This window comes from Capra hircus, chromosome 4 (genome assembly GCF_001704415.2).
Source record: "Capra hircus breed San Clemente chromosome 4, ASM170441v1, whole genome shotgun sequence".
Taxonomy (NCBI): Eukaryota; Metazoa; Chordata; class Mammalia; order Artiodactyla; family Bovidae; genus Capra; species Capra hircus.
In genome coordinates this window covers 56,698,987-56,717,398 of record NC_030811.1, presented here as the reverse complement: position 1 = coordinate 56,717,398, position 18,412 = coordinate 56,698,987, and the positions used below count along the sequence as shown (strand labels likewise).

Below are 18,412 nucleotides of genomic sequence, written 5' to 3'. Positions count from 1 at the left end.
TGACCTCGCATTCCAGGATGTCTGGCTGTAGATAAGTGATCACACCATCGTGATTATCTGGGTCATGAAGATCTTTTCTTGTATACTTCATCTGTGTATTCTTGCCACCTCTTCTTAGTATATTCTGCTTCTCTTAGGTCCATACCATTTCTGTCCTTTATTGAGCCCATCTTTGCATGAAAATTCCCTTGGTATCTCTAATTATCTTGAAGAGAGCCCTAGTCTTTCCCATTCTATTGCTTTCCTCTATTTCTTTACAGTGATCACTGAGGAAGACTCTCTTATCTCTCCTTGCTATTCTTTGGAATTTGCATTCAATGGGTATATCTTTCCTTTTCTCCTTTGCCTTTCATTTCTCTTCTTTTCATACCTGTTTGTAAGGCCGCCTCAGACCATTTTGCCATACTTGTCTGTACATATATTTTAAATAAAATTAATGATAATAACCATTAGCAGCTTTCTATATTCATGGAACCATCCTAATAAATTATTTGTGTGTATTATCTCATTTACCCATTACAACATTGTGAAACAGGTACTACCTATCACTATATCCCATTTTACATAAGAGAAAAATGTGGCTCAGAGAAGCCAGATAATTTGACCAAGGCAACTCTGACTATACGTGGAAGAACCATCATTTAACTTCTGTCTGTCAGTCCAGAGCCCATGCTCTTAATTAGCTGTGGTTAAGAATCAAAATAACTGCAAATGAAAAAGTTCCCCCATTTTACAGTTTAAAAATAGAGGTTCAGAGAAACTCAAAAACACGTCTAAGACCATCAAGCCAATATATGCAAGTGAGCCAAAAAGAATGACCACGAAGGTCTCACGAGAGCTTAGCTTTAAAAATGAAAATGAAAAATCCTTAAAGTAGTAATAAGCCACTTTTAAAGAGGCAGACATTCTGACTCTGCTAGGTATAACAATGCATACTTAGACAACAATCATACAATTTTACATTGTTACAAGTGTTTGCATTTAGTTTAGATGGAAGATGGATGGTGGTAACTCTTATACATAGATTTATTGAATCCCAACAATGGACTAGGCACTTTCAAATATGAATCAAGATGATGTGTGACAAAAATAACCACAGTAACAAAGAAGAGTTGTGTTTGAGCCAAAATAAAAAAGTTTAAGACTTGGCTAGATCATAAACCTCACATTTTAAGAGAAAAATAATTATAGAATATTAAGGGGAAAATATGAAACATGAATATGAGCGTTTTCCATGCTATTTTCCATTTCTAACAAAATAAAATACGATCCTTACGAAATATAATACCAAATTTTTATCCTAGATATATAAACACGACTCCAAAGGCCAGGTATTAACAACCACTCAGCCTTGGTCGCCTGGAACAGATGGCCACGCATCATGAACACATACTCAAGGTAGCCACATCTTCATTCACTTGGAACAGATGGAAAAATTTTCTCAATTAACAGGATTTATTATGACGGAAACTTGTATGGTTATATATTTTGGCTGCTGTTATTATTAAAGCCTATAAGGAGAGATTTATAACAGAAATTTGTATAGGAACTGTCAGGCAGAAACAGGAAGTCACGGTGTCCGCCGTGAAAGTCAAGCTGATTTTGTGTAACTCTAGAGTATCGCATTCTTTCTTATTCTTTTATCATGGCAATAAGGAAGAGCATGTAACTTCATCATTCTCAAACACAGTTAAATTCCCATAATGAAGGAGAAATTTCCAGTAGTGTCACACCATCATTTGAAGGTGGCTGTTATACAGGAAAGCCTAAGAACTGCATGGGAGGGAAAGGTGTATTTATTTACAGCAATTAATAGTAGTTGCGGGAAAAATTACCATGAGCAATGTTATCTGGTTTAGGTACAAGATTTCTTTTTGAAATTTACAACATGCTCCTGAATTATTATATGTATGTGTCAGAACAATATCAGTAGATAGATATAAAAGGGATTTCCCTACACAAAAGTCTACAGATCATTCCTGGAACACTGCAGGATTGTTGGGTTTTTTATCTTAAATGTTTGATTTCTTGCCACTAAAGCTTTTCCAGACTCAGAAGTATTAATGAGATAGAGCCTTTGATTGGATAGGGGGAAGGGAGACTGGGAAAAGACCACCCTTGTTTCCAGTGGCAAGGATCCAAAAAAATTAGCTTAGGAAACAGTTATAAGATTGGGCTCCCTTCAGCTTCTACCAAAGATCCCCACACTTGGGCCACCCGCTGGGTCCAGTGTAAGCGAACACAATTGGTAAAGCCTGGTGCCCTGTCAAGCTCCTCCAAGGACAGCAACCCATAATCTAAGAAAATATAAAGTCCCGTCCAAGTTTTGACTTAGCGAATCGCCAAGATCCACAACTTTCCCTGGCTCCAACGTCTGGGCAGTGATAAATATTTTCAGCTTAATAATGTGCTGACTGATTACCACACTTTAATCTAAATGCCTTAAGAGGGTTCCACATTTGAGTCCTAGTTCTAAAATTCTACAATGGCAGGACTAAAAATCTTAACCAAAACCACATCGTTCACATTGTATTTGGGGGGCACTATCAATTTGTCACTACTCTACTCTGTGGCTTCTTCATTTAGCATTTTCCTGCTATAAATACATCCATTTAAAGCTAATATTATGGCAGATAAATGGCTGGGAATTCTTTTTAAACACACACATAGAAGAAAGATATTATTAATATTCATATGATTTCCCTATATATATATAATACTGAAGTGAGCTGCTCGGTCTACTGTGAATGTGATGACACAATTCCTTTAGTATATTTAAATATTGTTTCTAAAAAATAACCCCCAATCATACTACACATTTAACTAAAGGTAAGACTAATTCATAACAATTTTTTATTATATACATACTGCTATAAATACTAGTTTTATATTTGCAGGAAATGATAAAGGTTACCTATTTACTTCCCAAAGCTAAGGAAAACTTACAAATGTCAAGTGTTTGGGTTTTCCTTTTTTTTCACTTTTTTAACCAAGAAATCTTTTTTTTAATTCAATAAATTTAATGTGTCATATTGTGCATATTTAAGGTGTACAGCGCATTGTGTGCTGTGCTGTGCTAAGTCACTTCAGTTGTGTCTGACAATTTGCGACCCTATGGATCATAGATGTTACTTTGATACATTTATACACTGCCAATATGATTGCCAATCCAGTGAAATTTATCATATCACATAACTACAGTACAATACTACTATCTATATTCATTACCCTGTGCATCAGATATTTATAGTTTATTTACTACTCATTACAAGTGTACTCCTGTATTCCCTTCAAATCATCACTCAACCCTACCCAAACTCCTGATAAGCGACCCCATGGACTGCAGCCCACTGGATTACCCCAGCAAGAATACTAGAATGGGTTGCCATTTCTGCCTCCAGGGGATCTTCCACAGCCAGGGGTCGAACCCACATCTCCTGCAGCTCCTGCATTGGCAGGCAGATTCTTTACCACTGAGCCACGTGGGAAGCCTCAAGCCCATTTTACCCTGTGTTTTTACAGGCTTAGCTTTTTCAGAGTCCCACATGTAAGTGATATCATATAGTACTTGTCTTTCTCTGTCTATCTTATCTTATTTGGCACAATGTGCTTAAGATCCACCCATGTTGTTGCAAATGGAAGGATATCCTCCCTTCTCATAGGTGAATACTATTCTAGGGTGTAAATGTACCATATCTTTTTTTTATCCATTCAACCATTGATGGGTATTTGGGTTGTTTCTGTATCTTGGCTATTTTGTGAATAAAACTGTCATAAGCATGAGAGTGTATATATCGCATGGGAAATACTGTTTTCATTTCCTTTGATTTATACCCAGAATTAGAGTTGCTAGATCATATAGAAGATTTTTTTTTAATTTTTTAAGGAACCTCCAAATGATCTCAGTACTGGTTGGATCGATTTATATTCCCACCAACAATATTTAAGGGCTCCATTCTCACCACATCCTCATCCTCCTGTTATCTCTTGTCTTCTTGATGATAGCCATTCTAAGTTGTGAAGTGACATCTCTTGTGATTTTGATGTGCATTTCCCTGATCATCAGTGATGCTAAGCCATTTTGATGTCCTCTTTGGAAAAATGTGTATTAGCTCTTCTGCCTACCAAGTGTTTCTTTTATATTTCCATATGCTACTTATAGGGTGACAACAGTGACAGATGTGATCAAATGCATGATACTGCTTGCACATTAGAGCCTAGAACTATGGTACAATACCTTCACTGTGACTGAAGGGACAAGGTCAGCTCCCACATCAACATCAGTAGCTTGCTGTAAACACAGAATTGAAAATTAAAGGGAGGAAAGAATTGTTTAAGTACTATACATCTGTAAGTAAACACAGTGGGTTTGATTTATACTTCCCACCACCAAAAAAAAAAAAGGCAAAAAGGATTTATCACTCTGATGACAGACTAAAAGAATCACTGTGGCTTTTTTGGATGGCTTCATTTGGAAAGTCATGAACTAATATTAACACACCCACCAAAAAAGGGAAGAAAAGTTCACATACTTTATTATCAAACTACTGCCAAATTTCCTTAAAAATTGAAACTAATTCTATCAATTCATTCTTTATATTATATAAAACAAGACCTCTATATATTTTCTATATAAACATTATGCCTTTTTTTTAGGTCCTTGTGTTTTTAACTTGTCAAAGGTATGCTTTATTCTAATTAATAATATGTATCTAAGGCATGTAATTAATGATATAAAGACATCTAGAAAATAAAACAAAAGTAGCAGTTTATTTTTTTACCACTAAATATCATAAATTCTTTCACTCTTTGAGAATCAGCCTGGGTTACCTGGTCCTCTCTCTTAAAGAATTCAGAATATAATACAGCAAATATTTCCTTAGAATTTATAACTTATTTTTTAGAGCAGTAGATTGAGAGGAAAAAACATGGTCATTATATGACAGAATAAGATCAAAGGGTAACATATTTTCTAATAATACCCACATGGATTCCTAAGGGAACAATTATGATCATAAAGTCTCTGTCCAACCAGTGAATAAATCCATTGTACTTTAAATTAACCTAGTTGGAATTATTTTACTGAGAAAAATTAAGCCTCTTCTAAGCAGTGGGGATCGGTATGATGTCATGGTCATCAGCATAATTAAGAGTAAGGATATTCATATCCTATATATGATTCCATAGGAAACTGTATATGAACTCTGATTCAACTTCTCAATCAAGAAGAGAGGATAGCGATATTTGTCTCTTCTATAAAAGACAACAGTCTAGCACAAATTACATTATTTTTTGGATGTGTGCTTTCACAATAATGACTGAAAATAAAATATCAAGCCAAGCTTTCCGCTCTAGTATTACCTAAAATTAGTACTGAAATCCAGGAAATGTTTCACATTTAGCTGTCGGCAAATCTAGAAAAGAAACCAACATCTCCCGTTTCTTGCTCTTTTCCATCCATGCCTAAACACCTTGATATTTCAAGGACAAAAGTCCTTTGGAAACATGAAATTATAGCCAGAGAGAAATAGCTATATGAAGACAATATGGCACCAAAGCCACATAAATCATTGGACTGATGTTTTCCAATGAGATGAATATGATACTCTCAAGAATCCTTTCCTTTCTTAAGAAGGAAAAAAAACTGTGAGATGGGAGAAATGGAGCTGGAAAGAGATACCTAGTTAGGAGGAAAAAGCACTTCAGGTTACCAGTAGGGAAATACATATTAAAATACAGTGCTATTACATAAAGCCTTTACTCACAAAGATCAAAAGTTGCTAAAGAACAGAGAGAGAATTCCTCATTTCAAATAGCCTATGTCTAAGAGAAAAACCTAGAAAAAAATTATATAAGTTGCCCAAAGGAAAAAAAGAATCATTTCCAAGGCTAGAAAATGTGTGTACATTTGTCAGCTAACTAAGCAGAAATGTTCCATTCAGACTACACCCTTCAGGTAGAGTGAGAAATGGTGTGCTGAATATCCAATGTTTAGAACAGTACCTCTACTATGTGACTCAACTGGGTGAATGTTCCTTTCATATATAGTCCTACTTTTTTTTTTTTTTTTCAAGAATATCCAACTTACATACTAAGGCAATGTTAATGCAATTTTTATCACAACTTGGGTTGGCTGTTTGTACTAAGATTATTCTTCAAAAAGCTATGGAATTACTTACTATATTCTGTTCTGATACCTAAATATCAAAGTCATTTCCTAAGCAAAGTTATATGACATAGATCTCTTATACAGTAAAATGAGTGAATTTGATCACTTGCCTAAATTGATCAACTTTGGTACAGACAGATAAACTAGATAGATTTTGGCCCAACTTCAGGCAGTGAGAGAAAACTAACCGTAATCTAACAAGTGCTTAAAGAAGACTAAACAAAAAGATAAGGTAATGTAACCAAGGACAGTCCCCCTTTCTGGTTTTTCAGCTTTATTATTCTTTGATGCTTTTGAACTATGGTGTTGGAGAAGACTCTTGAGAGTCCCTTGGACTGCAAGGAGATCCAACCAGTCCATCCTAAAGGTGATTAGTCCTCGGTATTCACTGGAAGGACTGATGCTAAAGCTGAAACTCCAATACTTTGGCCACCTCATGCAAAGAGTTGACTCATTGGAAAAGAACCTGATGCTGGGAAGGATTGAGGGCAGGAGGAGAAGGGGACGACAGAGGATGAGATGGCTGGATGGCATCATCAACTCAACAGACATGAGTTTGAGTGAACTCCAGGAGTTGATGATGGACAGGGAGGCCTGACGTGCTGTGATTCATGGGGTCGTAAAGAGTCAGATATGACTGAGCGACTGAACTGAACTGATTCATTTATAGAGCAAATATATACTGAACACCCATTATGTGACTGGCATTAAGGAAATGGCAGTCAATTTTCCTAGGTGGTGCAGTGGTAAAGAATCTGTCTGCCAATGCAGGAGACACAAGAGACATTGGTTTGAACCCTGGTTAGGAAAGATCCCCTGGAGAAGGAAATGGCAACCCACTCCAGTATTCTTGCCTGGAAAATTCCATGGACAGAGGCGCCTAGCAGGCTACAGTCCAGAGAGTCACAAAGAGTAAGACATGACTCAGCAACTGAGCACACACAAGACAGCTGGAACAGTGATAGCTGTGGTAGGGTTGATGATTATGAATATTATTATAATGATTTGTTAGTTAATTATTATAATTCAACAAAGTGGATTCTACTACTATTACCATTTTATAGATAAGAAAATTGAGACAAAAAATTAAATACCTTGCTCTGGGTCACACAAATAGAAATGAGAGAAAAAATAATTCCTGGCTCAACCCTTTATTCTTAAATTACTCTCCCACCACAGCCACTGTAATAAAGACTATATATTATCAAACTCTGAGTCATGCCTTTCATAAACATTATCTTATTGAACATTCAACAAAAATGTAGTGGGCTCAATATTATTCATCTGGAGTAGGATTATCTCAATACTCCAGTACTGAAAAAGTTTGAAAAAATAAAATAAAGTAGGGAAATTCAGAGTAATGGTGAGAACCTCTTTGACAAACCCCCTTCCCTTCCCCTTTTTTAAGATAGAAATCTGCCTAAGAAACTTGTTATCACACTGAGATGCTAGAAATGTTTTTTTCTAGAAAGTAACAAGGCCTAAAACTTGTTATCTTCCCTGAAGTTTCTATCCGGAGGCCCAGATTTTAAACCAATACAATCTGATTCCAATATATCAGAGTCCACCACTATCACAAACCCTCTTAAAGTCTGCAAATACACCTACAGATACTGAATCAAAGTTAGGAGAAACCATGGCAGAGACTTTCAGGTCATCTTCTCTCTCAGTCAGGGGCCAAACATCTGTAATATTAAGAGAAAAAAAAAGATATTTAATCATAAAGTAAAAATTGCTATATAAAGTTGTTTTAAGATTTATCTATACCTTATATCAAAAAACAATCCCATAAATGTATTCACATGTTGAAAAAAAATGATGCAATACAGAATGAAAAGCTTTCCCCTCTATGTTACTGTAAAGAAACGCTGTCTTTTTTTCCCAAAGATATGTGACCCACTGACTGACCTATGTTAGGAATTTCAATTCCCTCTCCTTAGCTACTGTTAGAAGCCCAAAAGAGTATAACCCATGAGAGTAAATTGGCTATAACTGCCGGGAGAAATATCAACAACCTCAGTTATGCAGAGAATACCTCCCTACCTAATGGCATAATGCAAAGAGGAACTAAACAGCTTCCTGATGAAGGTGCAAGATGAAGAGTGGAAAAACTGGCTTAAAACTCAACGTTCAAAAAACTAAGATCGTGACATCTCAAGATCGTTTGCCATCACTTTGTGAGGAAATGGCAACCCACTTCAGTAGTCTTGCCTGGAGAATTCCATAGACAGAGGAGCCTGGCCGGCTACAGTCTATGGGGTCACAAAGAGTCGGACACAAGTAAGCAACTAACACGCGCACACACACATACAGGGCAAATAGATGGGGAAACAATGGAAACAAGGGCAGATTTTATTTCCTTTGGCTCCAAAATCACTGTGGATGGTGACTACAGCCATGAAATTAAAAGACACTTGTTCCTTGGAAGAAAAGCTATGACAAACCTAGAGAGCATATTAAAAAGCAGAGACATCATTTTGCCAACAAAGGTCCATAAACTCAAAGTTATGGTTTTTCCAATAGACATATATGGATGTGACAGTTGGACCATAAAGAAGGCTGAGTGCCGAAGAATTTATGTTTTTGAATTATGGTGCTGGAGAAGACTCTTGAGAGTCCCTTGGACAGAAAGGAGATCAAACCAGTCAATCCTAAAGGAAATCAACCCTGAATATTCATCGGAAGGACTGATGTCAAAACTGAAGCTCCAATACTTTGGCCACCTGATACAAAGAGACGACTCATTGGAAAAGACCCTGATGCTGGAAAAGATTGAAGGCAGGAGGAAAAGCGCGTGAATGAGATGGTTGGATGGCACCATCAACTCAATAAACATGCGTTTCAGCAAACTCTACGAGATAATGACGGACTGAGAAACCTAGCATGCTGCAGTCTGTGGGGTTGCAAAGAGCTGGACACAGTTTAGCTGCTGAACAACAATGACAACAAATCAAAATGTAAAATTCACATACCCTGTAACCTAACAATTCTATTTTCAAACATTTACCCAATACTCATGTCCAAGGGGTTTCTCTGTTGCTGGTAATTATCAAAAACAAAACAGCCTAAATCTAAGTTATATTTCTATTAATAGGGAAATAGTTAACTAAGTTATGGTATTATCAATACCGTGCAATGGTCCAAAACCCGAAACTGTTGAGAGTGCTATCCATCTTTATGTACTGACAAGGAAAGAACTCCAAGATATGCTATTGATCTAAAAAAAGCAAGATGTAGTACAGTGTCTCTAATACACACATATTTGTGTAAAAACAATTATATAATCAGAAAACTTTCTTACAGAATACACAAAACTATTAATAAAGATTACATTGAAACACTCTAGTAGAAGTAAGACCTGGGTTTTATGCTTTCAGTACTGACTGAATAGTTTTTACCATGTTCGTTTTATTTTCAACTTAAAATTTCATAATTTCAAAAACATTTATAGTACATAATGAGATATTATGAACAAGCTGTAGAGACCCTAAATAAACAAGAAACAAAAATAATACATATGCACATACACACGTGTATATATACATACATAGGGCTTCCCTGATGGCTCAGCTGGTAAAGAGTCCACCTGGAATGCGGGAGACCTGAGTTTGATCCCTGGGTTGGGAAGATCTCCTGGAGAAGGGAACGGCTGCCTACTCCAGTATTTTAGTATCCTGGGCTTGAAGAATTCCATGGACTGTGTAGTCCATGGGGTCGCAGCGTCAGAAACAACTGAGTGACTTTCACTTAATACATAATAATACATATATGTATCCAGATTATTGGCTGCCCCCTAACATTCATTCTTCCCTTTTCCTCCTCCTTTGTGGTAGACCCCTAATTCTGCTGATTCACTTCCATCTAATTCACTTCCATCGAATTCCCCTAATTCTCTTCCATCTTAATCACTGAATTGGTCAAATCTAAGCATGGTGATTTCATTCCCCTGACCTTTTGTTATTTCAGGCCTGAGCATGGAACCTAATCCTGGCAGATGTGAGGTGAGAATTGATGGGAGGTGGGGTGCTGGTATGTGGTTCTGGGAAAGTTATTCCTCCCTAATAAATGGGGAGACTTGGGAGAAATATCTGTCTCCTTCCCTGGAAATCGTATTTGTACATGTTGCCTGGAACTGCTGAAATAACCTTGTGACCTTGACAGGGAACATCCGCCAAACCCTGAGGATGGCTGACTGAAAAATACAGAAAGCATTTGGATGATGTCACATGAATCCAGTGTCTCACAAAGAGAAGAACTGCCTACAACCGCCACCAGACATTCTCACCAAAATGGCAATATTTGGAACAGGAATTTCCACAACGTAGAGCACAAAAGGTTGCTCATTGCCCACCCAGTAATGAATCTTTGGTTCTTCTTTACTGAAAGAAGAGTCCAATTTTCTCCTAAGCTTGGAGCCTAATCTTGTACTCAACCCAAGTGTTCAAACAAAATGCTAAATCTCCTAGCCTCTTTTGCAGCTTGGAGTGGCCAGTGAGATATGAGCAGAAGTTGTTTAGGGTGTGGCTGCCAGGAAAGACCCTTAAGTGGGCTGACTCAGCTGCAGATGTGAGGCAGGACTTCCAGAAGCCATCCTGAACCAACAGAAGACCCGGGTGAGACGGACTCAAAAGTCCCTCATGACAGTGGAACTGCCAAACCAACCCTGGACTGCTCATTACTGGACTTCTTTTCCATGAGAAAGAAGTAAACCTCTGCCTGTTTAAGCCACCTTATTTGGGTATTCTGTTATAGACAGCCAGCCATAAGTCTGAACAGCAGAATTTCCAAAAAGGTTACCAAGCACAAATGTTTCTACCGCTCAATGGTAGAAGCAACTTAAGTTATCCTAGACATACTTCAAATGGGTGCAGACTTTCAGTTATAAGCCTATATCTTACTGCTCTCTTTTCCTTCCTGAAGACATGCTGTGTGGGAGTCTATGTCAATACTGTACTCATTCCTTCATACTTATCCCAAAGAAAGAATATATCAACTATTTAAATAAATCATAAGGAAACTCTATTTTTGAAAGTGTCTACTAACAAATGTTGTTGACTACTGGTAACAGAAATGCAAGGCAGGATTCTAACTAACGAGTTGAATATGAAAAGCTTCAAAATCCATGAGCCATACAGAAATTATTACTATTGATATTATTTCATGCTTATAACATACATCCCCATATAACTTACACACATAAAATCAGCTTCAAAAACACTTTTACTATGGTAGATAATATACACCATGTGTACAACAAAATGTATTCTTTAAATTGGCTTTATATTTTGCTGCAATTATTGCTTTGAAGAAATAAAAAAGCAACAACTTTAAGTGCCGAACATAACCCACAAGACTGAAATGAACATTTTTTTTTTTTGCAAGTTAAAGTCACTCTACTAAAATAGGTGGCATTTAAATGAATAATGAGGTCATCAAAAAGTTCGGAGTTTTAACTTCTCACAATCTGCTATAGTGATATGATTTGGTGCTTTTATATAATTATAGGTATTTTAATGAACAAATACACCACAATTTTTTAAGTGTAAAAAATAGTAAATTTTTTCCATATTCTAGAAATAAACTATGTTAAAACTCTCTCCTTTTTTTTAAAAGAGTCTTTGTTTCATTTTTATGAATAAAATCAAATGATGGTGGCAAAGAAGGGGCAGAGAACTTCAAATATTAACTTTGAGGTTATGTAAATAATAAACTTTGCACTCAAGTCTGTGGGTTCATCCCTAGCTTAATCAGCAGTTATTTCAATATACAAAGAAGAAAATCAGGGTAATGACAAGTAAAATAGCCTATCCCTGGGTGAAAAGACTGGAGTACTCAAGGGCATCATTTTGGCCACCAAAAAGTAACTTAGCTATAAGGGATTTTTCTGAGAAATGTTGTACATAAGCAAGTGTTAATCAAAATATCATTAGCACATTGTTTATAGAAATGCCACAATCTCAAGACACAAAACTTGGAGTGAAAAGTTACATTAAATTTAATGAACTCTGTAAATTTCATGTTTCATACACACATACACACACACACACAAACACACATATATATATGCCACTCTTCCCCAATTATATTTTTTTCCTAATTATATTTTTAAATGACAAAATGAGACTTATATTCCATTATTCCCAAAACACTAGTATCTATACTAGTATAGAAACATGTATATTGCAATATGATACACCCAATTTTAACTATTCTCTATTTGACCAGAGGATGTCGACAACAAATGCGTTTTTAAATATTTGGAGATACTTAAAAGACCCAAGTTTCATTTGTTTACTTTCAAAACTTTCTAAGAGAAAGTGTAAAACCAAAACAAAACAATTTTATTTTAATATTCACATTTTGAAATATATTATCTAAATTCCTCTGAATCTCTCTTGGTAATATAGACTCAAAAATACATAACTCTAGGAAAGTGATTGGACCAGGAGTAAGATTGGCTCTGCTGTTTTGGTTGGCTTTTGATGCTCTGCTTCTTTTATTATTCCTACTTGTTTTAACATTTCTTTTATGTGAAAATAGTCCATATTTTTTCTCATTAAAAAAAAACTTTTACCTGACCCTGAGAAGAGAACTTAAAGTAATGCTTTTCACATGTCCAACTCAAACAGCAGGATTGGTGTTTTGTTTCTCCTTTTAATTTATAATAAAATTATACCCTTGTGAATCCCAAAGTAAGATAATATTGAGTTATACAAAACTCAGGAACTGAAAATATCATCAGCCTCTGAGTCACTAGAAATCAGCATACCACAAGCTACACTCCATTTGGATGGCTAATTAACTACAAACATAAATTATCTCACTGGGCTGCAAATGACTACATTTTTAGTAATAAAGTGGTAACTCATGTACTGCTCTGGTTTCCTTTAAAAGAAGCAACTAAAATTTTTTCAGGGATATTAGAAGTTAATAAATGATCACTCTAAACTTTAATGTTCTTCTAAAGGCCTAAAATCACTACCTGAAGAAATATATGTTCCTTTCTTAGAGTTTAAAGAAAAAAACCTAGATAGCACTGTCTGTGAAACACATTAACAAAAGTATTACCTTAAATAGGACATATCTTTCAGAAGCTATAATATACAAATTAAGCGCAAAGACTAGCATGTTAAAGAGCAATGCTGTTTTCACAAAAATGACTTTAATTAAGCCTGGGGGAGAAAATCAACATGTACAAAATATTATACATATACAAAATAATATAAATTTTACAATGAATATTATAATAGAAAGCTGAAAATGAGATACCTTGTGATTTGTTAACATTTTTGATGACTTTCTGAAGTTCTTTCAACTCCATATCAAGTTCATCATAGTTTAGTTCTCTAGATTCAACTTTTGGAGCTTGGAACAAAGAAGGATCTGTCCCCAGGTATGAACACTGCAAATGACCATCATCACTCAGAGTGACTATCACTCCCTTTAAATCACTTTAAAAAAAAAAAAAGGAGAAAATGAGACATAATTAAAAATGTTTAATGGATTTAGACTTGACCAACTACACTTTCATTCAATTGAGCTTCAACATACCATTAAGAAAATGGAGGAGGCCATGAAAAGAAATGTGAGCCCTTCTCTTTTCCTTTTGTTTCTCTCTACCCTTGGGACATAGGCTCCCCCTCCCTCCCCAGGTCCCCTCACATGGCTTCCTTCACGTGCACTCCTATTCAAGGAGCTCTCCGGTCTGTTCTCTCTCCCTTCACTTTCAGACAGAAGTCTCCCTTTCTCTCACTTACTAGCTTGTTCCCCATCACTCTTATCATCCTGATTATCTCTTTTCCTCCCCACCCTTTCACCCTTTTTTTTCTTCTCTTAAAGTCTCCCTTATCTCTGTTATTTTCTAGAAAACAGCCATAATATACAAATTATAAATAACTTAAGCATAAATGTTTAAAAAATAAAAGTTGTATGTTTTCCTGAACTTACTATAGAAGTAGATGAAATGATACTATTTGCTTCCTCCCCACCCTGCTCAGAGGGAAAGAAACTCAATATTGTCATGAGTCATTTTGAACTGATATATAATGACTTTGTTTGTTGTGTTTTCTACTGGCCTTTGATTTTTACAAAAGTTTTCCAACCCTATTATAAAGGTTAAATATTAATCAAAAACAACAGAATACTTGAGAGAGACAATAACTTGGAAAAAAAATGTGCTATTCATCTGAAGGAAAGGAGTTAGGATATATATATATAAGGGTCTAGGACTCATTCAGAACAAATAAGAATTTTTTAATTCTTTTGGTCATGAAAAAATGTAGCTCATTAATCTAAAAGTCCAGCTTCACTAAGAGTAAACACTATCATTGCTCAATCCATCCCACAAGGTAGCCACCAGCAACTTTACTATCTGCTTTAAACACAATATTCCTACCCAATCTTTCTCCAGGGCCTATACATAATTCTGTACTGTGACTTCATAATAATAAAAAAATAGATTGGTATCACTGATTCAACAGATTAAAAAACTAGCTAAAAAGTAAAAGGATACTTAGGTTCTAGCTCTAACTCTGCCCAATGTAGCTGAGTCAACTTGGTGAAGTCTTCCTAAATGCCCTTTTTCTGAAACGAGAAGGTGAAAGTAGGTGATCCTCAAAGGTCTTTAAGTCAAACAAACTTGTTCTGCCGATCTAGCTCAGAAAATAAATACTGCCAAATAAAATTATTTTCCTAAAATAAAATGTTTTCACCCCTACAGAACCTCTGGACCTGACCTTTTCTTTTCAGGCAACTGAAGCCACCTAGTGGCCATAGAAATCTCAACTTCCAGCTCAGACAAACTCATTTCAAGAGGGCAAACCTCTGTCCCTATTGAGTTAGTCTGTTCCCCATTCTACTCAGACCTACTAAAGTCTGGGAACACAATAAGTCCTAAGGAAACACTAGGAAACTAAAAGGCAGAGGTTCTCAGATAATGTGGTAATCATCAACTCTTTGAATCCAAAAGGGTTATATCCATTTCATCTTCACCCTTTGAGTGGTCCATTATAAAGGAAACCTAGCATGAGCCAATATAAGTATACCTTACTATCCAAATTTATTTGGTCTTTGAACTGGATAGCTTATTAGAGAATCAGTTACATCCCACTGTTTTAGATGGCAAAAAGCAATAATTTAAACCGAGGGGTTTATCTAAAAATTTATCTGAACCTATTAAGTTTCTGAGTTCAGACAGAGTTTGATACTGGTATATACACATATTTTCTTCAGTGTCTCAAAAAGAAAAAATTCTTTACTGATGTTTTGAGGTGTTCAAAAGGAAAAGAGAGGAGCCAGGATCTTTCCTTACTGAAAGAGCTTACCAAGGGTCTCCAGAATGCCTTCACACTAAATTATAAAACTTAAAAATTTTACTTTTTTCTTATCATTGGCATTAGAGCCATTACGTACAATTTGGATCAAATAACAAAAACTTAGAATAGCTGAATTCATTTAACATTGCATGTTTTATTCCATAGTAACACTAATACAAGCTCTAAAAACTTTAGAATAAATGAGTGAAATTTCTGTCTATGATGGGACAGACAGTTTGACACAGGCCTATAGTACTACTTAACATATAAGTAATGTCATCATTCGTGATCTTAAACACAAAGGAAAATTTTTAGTATACATATATATCATTTCTAAAGTTAAGCCCAACTTAAGTATAAAGCCCAAATATTTAATTTCTATTTAAGAAAAACAAGATTTTTTAAATATCTTGATTTTTTTATATAAGATGTAAAAATGTAAAAAAATGTATTTTTTACATTTTTATGTAAAAAAATCAAGATATTTTCAAAAATCTTTCTACTTAAAAAATACCTTCTTACACAATATTTATTGTCCACGTGACAATGTGTAAAGTGTTGTGAGTGATAGAATTTTATGCTGGAAGATGTCATCTAGTAGACCAAGTACTGTGTACCCCGTTACTTACACATTTACACTGCCAAATTAAGTCTCAGGATTATTACTGGTCCTTGAAATACATAAGCTAAACCAAGGAACCAGAATAATGTATTTTACAAGGACTCAAGGTCAAAGATGTTATATTACTAGGACATAATAATTTTGTGATTTTAGCAATGGAGCATGAAATTAAACAATAGAGCTAGCTCAGGAATCTGAAAGTAATTGTTTCATCATTCAGTAAATAGATCCAGCCCTAGCAATACATTCAAACAAAATTCCAGATGGATTTTAAAAGTTAAATTTAAAAATATGAAACTACAAAAATATTTATCTGCCCTTGAGAGGGAAAGAACTTTGCTGTGAAAAAGCAATAGAGGAAACTACAAAGCAAAGGATCTCTAAATTAAACCACAAAGAAAGTTTTAAACTTGTTATATGCTTTAAAAATAACATCATGGTAAAAAGAACAAAAGACAAACTGGGGAAAACCTTGGCAACCAACATAAAATATATGATTTAAGTTGAACTCTATGAAGTTGTGGATATTTACTGTTTTTGACCTATAAACATTTTTTTATATATTTCATCTAACATGTAAAGAACTCTTACAAATCAATGAAAATATGAGTACATCCGCAAAGAAAAAGATCGAAGGGAATATACAATTCACTTGAATCAGCTACTTAAAGGTTGAGTAATCTATGAAATTAAAAACTTTCATCTAGTTCTTTTTCTGACAAGGCCAAGCTATAAAATTAACAATCTGAAAGTATTTGAAATACTCAAAAAAATAAAAATGAACACTTTCTTTTACTAATACAATAAAAACAAATGAATAATAGCTTTAAAAACAAATGAAAAGAACATGCATTGAATCAAATTGTTTCTTGTCCAGCTGCACCTTATACAAAATAGAAATATTTCAAGCTTTTAAATCTTCAGTGTGGTTTTTATATGAGATATAGATATCACAGAAATCTTAGAAACTTAAATACTACTTATTGTACTCAATTTTTACTCCTCTGCCTCAATACCTAGCACATGATTTAAAGGCAATTCCCTTACACACAGCAGGCAGACTCAATGTAGGCAGTCCTTCCTTAGCCCCAACAGGCTAGACTTGATCACTTGAACATATTTTGAGTCACTTTGTAATCATTTGTTTAAGATATGTTTATTAAGCATCTGCTATACCAGAGTTACAAAGGCAAATAAGATATGGTGCTAACTCCATAAAAAAAAAATTCTGGTCTAATTGCAAAGGAAAACCTATTTTAAAAAATAGCAATTGCAACAGAACATGTCAGATGCTATATGAAGAGTGCAGTATAATGACCATACATGAAACAGCAGAGCAAGTCTTCATTGGGCAAAGGATGCAGAAGCTAGATCCTGACTTATAAGTAGATTCTCGAGATTTGAAAAAAGAAAAAGAAAAAAGTGACCAGACTAAAGGCAGAGGACTCTGGCCTTGGTGAACTCTTTCTATCCCATGACTTTAAAAATACCCTTTTTGTGCCAGCTCCATTTATATCTCCAAACAGACCTCTCCCCCGAAGTCGAACTGTGTACATCCAGTGGCCTACTTGATATCTCCACTTGGAAGGCGGATAGACATCTAAAGCTGGACATGGCTACAACTGAGCTCCTGATTTTGGCTGCTTCCCTCCAATTTAAATATGTTATTCCTTAAGCGTTTCATCTTTCCAAGAAGAGGAAATGTATTACAAAAGCAGTGAAACTAAGAAGCTCAAAGTGGTTAGACTGAAGAAAGTTCAGAGGGATACAGAAATTACATGGGCTTCCTAGGTAGCTCAGTGATAATCTGCCTGCCAAACCAAGAGACACAGGTCCATCACCGGGTCGGGAAGATCCCCTGGAGAAGGGAGTGGCAATCCACTCCAGTATTCTTGCCTGTGAAATCCCATAGACAGAGGAGCATGGCAGGCTACAGTTCACCGTGTCACAAAGACTCAGACACGACTTAGTGACTAAACAATAACAACAGAATTACATACAGTAAAATCTTACAGGCTCTTGTAAACTGTTAAAAATTGTGAACTTTATACTTAAAAAATAAGAAATCACAAAAGGTTTTAAAGTAGAAGAGTGAGAAGCACCAAGATCTGATTCATCTTTGACAAAGATCTATTCTAATTGCTTGTGGAGAGACCACTCTGGGTGGGGTTAATACAGGAAAAACAGGCAAGGACCATGAAAATGAAGAAAAGGGAAAGATAAAAACATATTTAGAAGATATAATCACATTATCTCACTTAATCACCCCAATAACCTTATGAAGAGAGGTTTCAGATGCCTTCATTT

General features: G+C 35.4%; 1 protein-coding gene across 2 annotated transcripts in view; it reads right to left on the bottom strand.

Annotated features, from left to right (window-relative positions):
- Positions 1–18,412, bottom strand: part of BBS9 (Bardet-Biedl syndrome 9) — a 473,303-nt gene that overhangs the window by 260,452 nt on the left and 194,439 nt on the right. For both annotated transcript variants that reach the window (XM_018047135.1, XM_018047136.1), the window contains exons 10-12: positions 13,439–13,620; positions 7,778–7,854; positions 4,238–4,291 (exon numbers count right to left, since the gene is read on the bottom strand). In XM_018047135.1, coding sequence (XP_017902624.1) covers positions 4,238–4,291; positions 7,778–7,854; positions 13,439–13,620 — 313 coding nt within the window. The remainder of the gene's footprint in view (positions 1–4,237; positions 4,292–7,777; positions 7,855–13,438; positions 13,621–18,412) is intronic.